The 11370-nt window shown below is 44.3% G+C and overlaps 2 protein-coding genes across 2 annotated transcripts in view; one reads left to right on the top strand and one right to left on the bottom strand.

Annotated features, from left to right (window-relative positions):
- The first annotated feature begins 1848 nt into the window (after nucleotides 1–1848).
- On the top strand, nucleotides 1849–4137 carry POP5 (POP5 homolog, ribonuclease P/MRP subunit). The gene is made up of 5 exons (XM_043901609.1): nucleotides 1849–1937; nucleotides 2020–2162; nucleotides 3233–3382; nucleotides 3557–3640; nucleotides 3739–4137. Exons 1-5 carry the CDS (start codon nucleotides 1918–1920, stop codon nucleotides 3852–3854), a joined length of 513 nt encoding a protein of 170 aa, XP_043757544.1. The 5' UTR covers nucleotides 1849–1917; the 3' UTR covers nucleotides 3855–4137.
- A 945-nt stretch (nucleotides 4138–5082) lies between these two features.
- Nucleotides 5083–11370, bottom strand: part of RNF10 (ring finger protein 10) — a 34832-nt gene continuing 28544 nt past the window's right edge. The window contains exons 13-17 of the mRNA XM_043901608.1: nucleotides 11334–11370; nucleotides 9488–9588; nucleotides 6855–6912; nucleotides 6602–6760; nucleotides 5083–6032 (exon numbers count right to left, since the gene is read on the bottom strand). The exon at nucleotides 11334–11370 is cut by the window's right edge and continues 119 nt beyond it. Of these exons, the coding sequence (XP_043757543.1) occupies nucleotides 5956–6032; nucleotides 6602–6760; nucleotides 6855–6912; nucleotides 9488–9588; nucleotides 11334–11370 (432 nt within the window). The 3' untranslated portion in view covers nucleotides 5083–5955. The remainder of the gene's footprint in view (nucleotides 6033–6601; nucleotides 6761–6854; nucleotides 6913–9487; nucleotides 9589–11333) is intronic.

Here is an 11370-nt window from a genome sequence, read left to right on the forward strand (position 1 = left end):
ACAGGTCTACAAATAAATAGTCAAGGATGGCCACAAAGAGCTAGATATAAGGCTGAGCATCAAAGCACTGGGTATAACAAGAAATTTTTGAACAAATTTAAATGTCCATCATGGAAATATAGACCTGTTTAGCAGTGGTGCATCTAAACAAAGCCGTCTGGGGCAGCTGAAAAATAACCTTGAAGAATTGTTGTTGTGGCTCAGTCACTAAATTGTAAACAGTTGACATGAAAGTATAGTCAAATGACAGAATGAATGTAAAGACAATATGTTGAGAGAAAGGAGCCATACACACAGGCACACACAAACATGCTGTTGGAGATTTATATTTATGTAAAGTTCAAGAACATGGGAAAACCGTAGTTCAAGTGGTAAAGAATCTGCCTGCAATGCCAGAGAACTTGGGTTCGATCCCTGGGTCAGGAAGATACCCCGGAGAAGGGCATGGTAACCCACTCCAGTATTCTTGCCTGGAGAATCCCATGGACAGAGGAGCCTGGCAGGCTACAGTCCATGGGGCCACAACGAGTCGGACACGACTAAGCGACTAACACACACACATACACAAAGTTCAAGAACAGGCAAAGCTTATCAATCATGATAGAAATCAGAATAGAGGTCACTTCTGGGAAGGTTTTTGGCTGAGAAGAGGGCACAGGAACCTTCTTGGGCACTGGAAATGTTCTTTCTCTTTATCTGGGCAATAGTTGCAAAAGTCTATACATATGTAAAAATTCACTTAATATGCCCTTAATGTATGTTATGCCTCACTAAGATAAGACCGTTTATTTTTTAAAGGATATTCGGGCAGTGGGGGAAAGAATACTAAACTGTATGATTCTATTCTTAAAAAGAAAATAAAAGGAAAAATATAATTTAACATACAGCAGAAGTTCTCATCTCAGTTTTTTGTGTTTTTTTTTTTTTTTTTTGTCTCAGGACACTTTCTCACTCATTAAATTATTGAGGATCCCAAAGAGCTTTTGCTTTGTGGAATATGTTAATATTTACCATGTTTATTAAAACTGAGAAATGTTTAAAACACAATGCACAATTCGTTTCACCATCAGAACAATAATGTCAGTACATGTCATGTGGCCTCTGGAAAACTTTACTGTCCACTCTGAGAGAGTGAAACAAATAGCATCTTAGTAGTATTATGAAAGTGACTTGATACTGGAGACTCTCTGAAAGAATCTCAGAAAACTCAGTGGTTCCTGGACCTCACATAGAGAACTGCAGGCATAGGGGTAAAACTAGGGGAAAAAACCCACTACATGGTAAAGTATTCTCTCTTGGTGCTGGGGTTATAACTTATTTTTATTCGCTTCTTTGTGCTTTTCTGTTTAAAAAACGAGTACACACAGAATAAACAGAAACAAAATATAATGATCACAGATGGTTTTTGCACAAAAAATGAGACAATACACCTGACTCCATAAGGTTGTTAAAAGGCCTAAACAGTAATAAAGTATTTGGCTGTAAGGGGAAATTGAACCGAGCTGTAATCTGAATATGAGTCCCAATTTCCCCTCTGTGAATCCTTGGCTTGTGAGTGCAAGATCTTGCCCTCAAGACTTGGGGAGAAAATATAAATGCACGCACGACTGTGTTAGAAAGTAAACATCGTGGAGGCTCCAAATGCCGCATACAGAATTAATGAGTGGGCACAACCACCCATCACAGGCACAAAAATCCATCAATCGCGCAGCCTAGCTCCCAACTGCATCAGCTCGGTACTGAGCAAGGACGCCTGCGCACCGCAGAGAAGAGGCGGAGCTCGGGGGAGACTGACACAGGGCTCCGCCTACATTCTAGCTCCGCCTCCCTGAGTGGCTGCCGGGCCAACTTCCTATTGGCCGCCGACGAAAGCAGACATCCGGTTTGCGCGTCTGGCCGCCGGAGGTGGAGGCAGCCATGGTGCGGTTCAAGCACAGGTAAACAAGTCTCTCGCCAACAGCCCCTTGCCCGGTCCCCGCGGGCCTGCCCTTGGGCTCACCTCCCTCTCGCCCGCCGCAGGTACCTGCTCTGCGAAGTGGTGTCTGACGACCCCCGCTGCCGCCTGACTCTGGAGGACCGAGTGCTGGGCACCCTGGTGCGGGACACGATCGCCCGCGTGCACGGGACTTTCGGCGCTGCCGCCTGTTCCATCGGCTTTGCGGGTGCGAGGGTGCTTGGGAACCGGGCGGACGGCGGGGTTTGGAAGGGGCGGTGGCCACAGGAGGGAGAAAGGGGCACGAACGACCCCGGGAACTGCCAAGCCTTGTGTACTGTCCTATGTAAGATACCGTTCTTTCTAGCAGGGTCGCATCCCGAGGTCTGGGTGAATCCAGTGAGGCGGAGAGCTAGCTAATAGTAGGCCACGAGTTCAGTCCTTGGGTTGGGAAGATCTCCTGGAGAATCCCATGGACAGAGGGAGCTTGGCGGGTTACAGCCCATAGGGTCACAGAGCGGGACGAGTGAAGCGACTTAGGCAGTGGGACATTGGGCAAGAACCCCTTGTATCTAATTACCCTTGAAAAGGGCCTGTTCAGGACGCATACTTGTGTGTATGTAGATAGGAGCAGGCCCTCTCAACAGCTACACTACTGTCGTTCCCTTTTACCATATTCTTTGAAATTGAATTCCAGAGGTGATGCACATATACATAGCTTTCCTACCTCAGGTGAGACTCAGTTGACTGTTTGAAAAACCTACATAGCCCAGTTACAGGACAACGTGGTTTTCAGCCAGGGGTTTTCTGAGGAAGGTGGATCTCTGCACTCCCAACTCAATTTATTAAGTTAACTAGTCAATGCATTAGAAGAACATTTTAAATTCTAAATTCACCAATTCTTAGTGGTGTGCAAGGCACTGGATGTTTCTCCCTTCCATAAATGAAGTGTTAAGTTGCTCAGTCCTGTCTGACCCAGGCTCCTCTGTCCAGTTCATGAAATTCTCAATACTCGAGTGGATAGCCATTCCCTTCTCCAGGGGATCATCCCAACCCAGGGATCAAACCTGGGTCTCTTGCATTGCAGGGGGATTCTTTACTGTCTGTAAATGGGCTGTCCTACTAATTTTTTTTTCCCCCTTCAGAAATCAAGTTTTTACTTACTGATGCATTCGAAGTGCCACTGTCTTGAGCCATCTCTGATCTCTAACACATAGGTGCTTAATTAGGCAAAGATTTTTAACCCATCCCTAACAGTCCAGTTTCCCCAAATGATTTTTATTTTCTCCCCTGCTGTAGTACGATACCTCAATGCCTATACCGGAATAGTGCTACTGCGATGCAGGAAGGAATTCTACCGGCTTGTGTGGTCAGCTCTTCCCTTCATCACATACTTGGAAAACAAAGGACACCGCTACCCGTGTTTTCTCAACACCTTACACGTGGGAGGTAGGGGTGCATGGGATATGGCTGGTTTTGTAGCAGGTTCAGCATTCAGTCTTATGTGGTAGATGGGTATTCCTGCTCTCTTGCTAAGAGCAAGATACTTTTTCCGAGCTCTGCAAGACTCTGAGGCAAATACTTTCCACAAGCTGCTGACCACAAAGCTCTTACCTGTGCCAGGTACAATTAGAACATGCCAGAAGTTCCTGATTCAGTACAACAGGAGACAGCTGTTGATCCTGTTGCAGAACTGCACTGATGAAGGTAAGGGATGCTAGCCCTGTGCCCACTGAGCAGGGACTGGCCATGGCCTCTGGCTGAATGAGAGGTCACTCATGCTCTTCACCTTGCTCTTTCTCCAGGAGAGCGGGAGGCTATCCAGAAGTCTGTCACTAAAAGCTGTTTACTAGAGGAGGAGTCGGCTGGGGAGGAGCTTTCCAATAGTGGCGGCGAGGAGACTGCTGAGCCAATGGAGTGAACCTTTGCACGCTGTGCTGTGCCCAGGCCTCGGGGTCCACTCACTGGGATGGGACATTCTGAGAGGCAGCAGCATCTTCTGCAGTTCCCAAACTGGATGACTGCTGACCAGAGGCCAGGTGACCAGCTCAAAATGGACTTAGTAAAACTAATCGAAGTCACCTTTACCCAGCATTGCCTGGTTAAGTGGTTCTGCAGGTTGTGAAGCCCCTGTCTTTATAGCCATCTTTGTATCTAACTGCCTGGCTGGGAGCAGGTTTAATAAATGTATTTGGCTTCTTTTAGCACTTAGTGTACATGTGAAGTTCATGGTTGGCCTAGTCTCTTTCTCCTTCCATCCCTGGCCTCAGTAGCAAGACCAGCTCCCTGTGTGGTACTAGATGTATAGCCTCCCACTGGAGACCCGATAGCCCTGCCCCTTGGTTGGGCCCTAAGCAATCCAGGTCATTTCGGAGTAGCAGTTTTGACCTTTACTTGTCCACAGTGTGGGGCATGTAGGATCTCAGCTCCTCAACCAGGGATTGGTAACAGGCCCCTCGCAGTGGAAACTCAAGAGTCTTAACCACTGGACATCTAGGGAAGTCCTCAGAGTAATAGTGTTAGTGAGACACAGCAACTAAACCAGCACAGATCTAGAGCTGGTCTCAGTGACCCCAAGGACCTTAAAAATAAACAGATTCTTGGCCAATACTTGACCAGGTAACCTGACAAAAAATAATAGTAATACAATTCTTATACTTTTGAGTGGGGGAAAATATCTTTGTAATAATGTTACCTGACCTCATTATTACAAAGTCAAATAGCAGCTGCCAACATCTGGTTGTTTTCTCCAGTTCCACCCTTCTCTACTGCCTTATACCTACCTGGCACCTGAAGGCAGGTGAGACAATGCACTCACAGGAATTAGGAGAGACAGGAGACATGACCCGTTTTGATTTGCTACCTACTAAACACACTTCAAGGACCTATTCTCTCCTTTATAAAATGGACATCACTCGAAAGTCCCTTACATATTAATACGTTTAACAAACATTTGTCATTTTAAGAATGGGAGGTTAGAACTAATAAAATAAGCCCAGATCAAGAACCCTTTAGGCCTGACACTAGGAAAGACATGACTCCATGAAAACAGAATGGCTCAAGTTCACAGCAGCTGTTACCTTAACCTATTAAGAAGTATATGTCTAGCTGACCTGAAATAAATCTTAAAGAAACCAGAAAGCTCACAATGCTTATGCAGGAGATTTATTGCAACTATTTGCCTTCATAGTCTATTATACCTAGAGGTCACTTTATTAAGCAGCAAAATAATTCACATCACTCAAATTCAGCTCAAACCAAGGCATAAGACTGCTCTAGACAACAGGGAAGCAGTGGGGGGCAGGGGTTGGGGGAGGTATCCCCACTGCTTTCAAACCTGTCCTGCTCTGCCTCCGGGTGTGCCAGACTCCTCCGTTTCTGTAATTCAGGCCACTGTCACTTGAAACAAGCTTGACCTAAAGGCTATCAGGTCCTAGGGCCTCCTGAGCCAATGACAGTTACTTTCTGTGCCAAACAGAAGGTAAAACCCTCTATCACACATACAAGTGCAACCTGGGTCTGACACCACAGCCTGGTTGTCAGAAGAAAAACTACAATTCAAGCTGGGTATCCTACATCCATTTATTCCCATCCCTCTGTTTCTTTAATGAGAGGAGTACTGAACAGATAGAAAAGATTCAACTATTTTTAAAAGACATACCAATAGATATGCTGAAAGCAAGGTGCCCTAACACTGGTTTGGGCTGCTCCAGGAGACTAAAACTTAAGCTGGGGTTGAGAAAAACTAATTACACGTGGGTCAAAAAGACTACCTGGCAACAAACTAAAAACCTTGGCAGGAAGAGCTCTCTTGTGAGTGTCAATACTTTATTTTGGTGTAAAGACGGGAAGCTGGAAAATACACTGTATTTAAAATTTTCTTGGTTCCCCCTCACATTGTGGAAACCCCCTCCCCCCCAGAGCTAATCTGTTCAAACTCAAATACTTAAAAATTACAGCAGCAAAACAAAAGCGCAAATAAAAAGAAAACCAGATGGAGAAGTCAGCCTGGGCCAGTAGTGTCACTTGGTGTGGACGACGGAGGTGCTGAACAGGAGCTTCTGTTTCTGTTTCTTTCTTTTCTTTCCTCCTTTCTCTTCTAAACAAAAAACAGAAAGAGCTTAGAATGCCACCGCTTTGCCCCCTGGCCAGTTTCCACTGATGAGAGTCATGCAGGCTCTGGAATTAGACTGCCTGGATTCAAATACCGGCCTTGCACTCTCTGGGTGTTTGTCTTCAGACACATCACTTCGATCCCAGCCCAGCTCATCTGTAATGTAGTTATACCCATTTAATACAGTTACTGGGAGAATAAAATTAGCACAATGCTAGGCATGTGGGAAGCACATCATAAATGCTAGTCGTGAATACCACAGAGTGGGGGTGTGCTTTGAGTCTGACATCCATCTATCAGCCACCTTCACCACCTCAGGATTCAAAAATCTATAAGGCTGGGGGAAAAAAGGTACGCAGAACTTCACAAAGGCCTCAAGAATTAATCTGGGGTGCAAAAACGAGCCATTTGATACACCAGGTGGAATGTTAGTTAACACTAGAATGTGAGCCCTGAGGCTCAGAGGGAAAGAGCCAAGTGATCAGTGATCAGTGCCCCTGGATCCAGGAGGGAACCACAGCCCTGAGCCGAGCACCCCGCTCCTGTGCCTTTACCAGAGAGCGGATCTGAAGTCACTGGTGTGTCCAGTTTCATGAAGGCTGCTTCAATAGCTTGGCTGAAGGAATTCTGGAAACTGGGCACCGGAACGCGGTCTGAGTTATCACTCTCCCCATCGCTGTCCACAGGGGCGGGAGGACCTAGGGTGTTTTCATCTAAAACACACCAGTGTTAAAATCGCAGATACAACTCCAGAACCTACTTTCTGAAAGGGGCCAGGCTTCCCCTTTACCAGAGGGCCATTCTCACCTTTCTTTGGAGCGGTTTTGGGCCATACATCTGCTTTTGCTTTTCCAACTCTCAGCATCTGCCAAAGTGGGAAAAGGAAGGGGAAGAATTTAAGTTACTGATCCTGTTTCTTCTCCAGACTCCTACCTTGACACTGATGGGTACGGGAGACACAGAATCAAGTACCCACACTGGGAAAAAATTTTCTGGATACTTCTTTTCCTAACACTGTGTTTTCATCATGTCCCCTATATCCTGAACTGGCAGTGAAACTAACAAGGTGGGAAACCAGAAGCTGTTCTGTTCCTTAGGAAACAGGTAAAGAATACTGCAAAGAAGGCACAAGAGGTTTATACTCTGATTTTGAAGTGGGAAATCCCAACTTCATGTCATTCCTTTCTTCTGGACAAAATTTTCCTCTTCTGGAGACGCCTAAAAACATCAACATTACTCCTCTTGCAGTAAGGAGTGTACAGGACCTTCCAAGTTTAAAACAAACCACCTGCCGAGCAAACCTCAGTTACCCAAGGCCACAAAAACCAATTTAACTTTATCCCGAAACTGCTCCCACAGCCCTCATTACCTTTCAGTCTTTGCTTTTTCAATAGCTCCTTAACTATTAACGTTTAGATTCAGCCATAAACCAGATTCCTGAAAGTATAGTAACAGCAGAACAGTCCCTCCCAAAAGAGGAATTTTTCACCTCAGTTGGCCAAGGCCAGCTCTGGAAATGCTGAGGGTCACTCTGCATCCTATCTACCACACATGCCATGCCACCTAAAGCAGGGTGCATTGTACTAAGAAACAAACCCCACAAGATTCACATCAGCATGCCTGTCCCAAATGTGTCCCAAACTGGGGCTTGAATATTGTGCAAGATGAATTCAACTGGCAGATACTGATTTCATTGATAAACTTTCTTCATCATGTACTACTGTGAGAATCTGCTCCCTTGGTCCCCAAGAGTCTGGGGTCTAACAGTACAACATCTGAATCATCTTATAAGATCACTAAAATACCACCTATATTTTAATCTCACCAAAAATATTTAAATGTTTAGCCTGGGTCCACTAATGAAGAAACAATCAGAAAATCTACAGTGTAGGATCATCTATAGAACAGTGGGCCTAGATGCTTCAAAAATACCCATGTGGTTTAGTCACTAAGTCGTGTCCAACTCTCGTGACCTCATGGACTGTAGTAGCCTGCCTGGCTTCTCTGTCCATAGGATTCTCCAGGCAAGAATACTGGAGAGGGTTGCCATGCCCTCCTCCAGGGGATCTTCCCGACCCAGGAATCGAACCAGGGACTCCTGCATTGCAGGCAGATTCTTTACCAACTGAGCTATGAGGGAAGCCCTCAAAATATCCATGCCACATGTTAAAAAAAAAACAAAACAGAAGCCAGGGGAACTGTTGTGGGCCAAAGGGGACTGAGGAGAGCTGACACACTAAATGCAATGAAAGTCCGATTAACTCTGACTGAAAACAATACAGGACACTGAGACCGACGGGAAAACAGAAGTATGTGCCATCTCAGTATTAGATCCACTGAATGTCTCTGATGTAACCATGACAATTGTGGGCATATAGGAGAATGTCATTTGAGTGGTATGTATCTTTCAAGTATTTAGTGGTGAAATGTCATTCATGAGGTCTGTAACTTATTTTCAACACAGCAAAAAAAGAAAAAGCAAACACAGCAAAACAGTAACTACTGATGAATCTGAGTAAAAAGTATGAATATTCATTACACTATCCATTCAACTCTCTAAGTTTGAAGTTTTTCAAAATATAAAGATGAAAAACACAATGGCAGTAAAACCTAGCTAAAAAAACAACTCAGGCATTGACCTAACTCCTGGGAGTCACTTGCTTATAACCTCTGAAACCAAGTAGTTCATTTTCAGGATCACTCTCAACTATTTCATCCTTGATTTCAAGGACTCTCCTCACCAAAGCTGAATTCCTGCTTATTTCTCAGCACAAACTGCCATCTATATGTGAGAAATATCTGTATCAACCTCAGATGTTTAAGAACTGGTAAGCAAATGAGTCCAAACTAATCCCAAAGAAGTGAACACTAACTTCCTATGGGGTACTTGTCAACCTGTCTGACTATCTTCCTCAGTTATCAAATGCAGGAAAGCTGACTATTTGCTTAAAGATTGATACTGATTTGACATTAAATCTTACTAGCCTAGTGCTCCCTTCAACCCATCTCAAGACAGCCACTTTGGCTAGTTAGTTACAGGATAACCAAGACAACCTTCCCTTTCCCAAAGCAAAGAATGGTTTATTATATGTAACAGATACATACCACGTAAGTCAGAGGTCCCAGAACTAGGGGCCAGTTAAAATTGACTAACATATCCCCAGCCCCTAGATCAGTGTTAGTACACGGATAATCTAGTGACTTGTTAAATAATTAAAACTGATTCTTCCTCAGCTATTCTTTGCTTCTTTCCTTGCTAAAACGGTAGTATCTGAGACTAAATCCATGAGCTTCTCTTTAAAAAGCCTTCCATGATTTTGAAAGTCAGTGCAACATTAGCCTGTGAATCTCCCTGTCTCCAGCAGACAGATTTCCAGGAAGAACAAGCAGCAAAGCGCACGTTAAACGCCCGTGGGCTGCTTTACGAGCAGAGGGTTTACCTGGGCAAAGGAAGGGAAGGGAGAGTCTTCTTCCAGACTTCCAACGCAGAATGAAGGACTGCCCTGACTGGCAGTGGGTGACAGAGGGGTCAGCAGAAAGTCTGAAAGGGAACCAGAAACCTGATTATACAAGTCAACTTAATAAAACAGAAGAGGTTAACACCGAATCAGGTCTGGATAATCAGCAACACTGCCTCAAAAAGCTAAACCTTGATCTACCTTCAACTCTGCCATGTGCTTATAAAGCCAAGAATATGGCCTACTGTTCACATAAGTGATCAGAATAGGGAGAGACAAGTTTCAAGGTTATGAGAACACTAGAAGGCATTGCAAAATCCATTTCCCACAGTAAGAAAAACCCTTTCCACGTGAGCCAACTCTCAAGGCATAGGAATTGGATGTCATGGACTAGTTTTATATGGATAAAAAGCTTCAAGAAAAAGAAATGAAATGTAATCAGGTCAGCCTTTATGTTCTAGCCAGCAGATGTCTATGACCTAGGGAATATTCAGTTAGAATTCAAAACATACACAGCAACATAATCCAGCAAAATGCAAGCTTTTCCTTGCTACTCCCTTCCCTAGGTTGTCATCTTCTCCATCCTTTCTGACCCAGAGCTGAACATTTCCCACAGATCAGCCCACCCACTGCCCTGATCACTGCTGGTATGTAGAGGCCTGTCCACAGTCAGCCAGGGCACTGTGGTACTTTTATTTCTAGGCCTGTCCAACTGCTCTTGCCTGAATGTGTTAAAGCCCACATACCTTCAGGAAAGCTAGTCTGTGAAAACACAATCTCTGTGTCACAGATGATGCAGTCAATGTTTTGCCATGTTCCTTTGTACAGTAGCTCCCATCTCAGTTAAACTGAAGAGCATGATGGCTGCGTAGCCCTTAGACTCTAGTCCCAGTCCCTGCCACTAACCAAGCCCCGGCCTTCGTCTCAGGCTCCTAAATCTGCAAAGTGACAGGCAAATGATCACAAGAGTCACAAAATGTTCTGATCTTGGACATTTCACTGAAAATGCCTGAGAAAAATAAATTTTAAGTATCGAAAACTATCTGCCAGGTGGATGAAGATCAGAAGACAGCTCTCTGAAATCATAACTGTTTAATTTCATAACACAATAATATATTCTATATATAAGCAAAACTGTTTTTAAGAAGGTGACAGCCTCTCAATCCTGAGCTCAGTCCCTAGAGTGGAACACTGTTAGTGATCTGGAACACACTCATCCCAGGATTTTTCTATACATTTAGATACATAAACCTACATTGAAATGCTTTGTTTTGTGTGACTTTTTTAACACAAAAATGGTGTCATGCTTTGTCTTTTTCCACAAATTCCTTTCATCTTAAAGGTTCAGGAAGTGAGCTATCTCCCTTTTCAGTAGGTGTAAAGAATTTCATAGTAAAAATGCTGTAATTGAGCCACTTCCCTACCAGTAGACTTCATAGGCTGTTTCCTCCACCCCCCACCATACACAATGTTACAATAAGACATATATAAAGATGTTCACACACACAGAGGGAGTACTTCAAAGGCAGAACTAGAAATAAAGCAGCTGGGCTGCAGAGAAGAATCTAGGTTTAACTGTCCTGCTGTACGGGCTGCCTGAGGTATTTAGAAGCTAGCAGGGCATAAAGCAGTCGGTACAGCCAATGGAAAAGTGAATCCAATGGTAAGAATTTAGTGTATCTCAGGAATCTATTAACTACCCAAATAAAATCAGTCCCCTAGAGACCCCACCATGCTGAGGTCACTGTTGTAAATTCATACACTAGGACTCGGCTTAAGGTCTACAGCTGGTGGTCAACTTTACTCTCTAAATCCCAACTCCATTTACCTGCTTGGGAACCTGGACTTCTGCTAAGAGGAGAAAG

This window comes from Cervus elaphus, chromosome 5 (assembly GCF_910594005.1).
Source record: "Cervus elaphus chromosome 5, mCerEla1.1, whole genome shotgun sequence".
NCBI classification, from domain to species: Eukaryota; Metazoa; Chordata; class Mammalia; order Artiodactyla; family Cervidae; genus Cervus; species Cervus elaphus.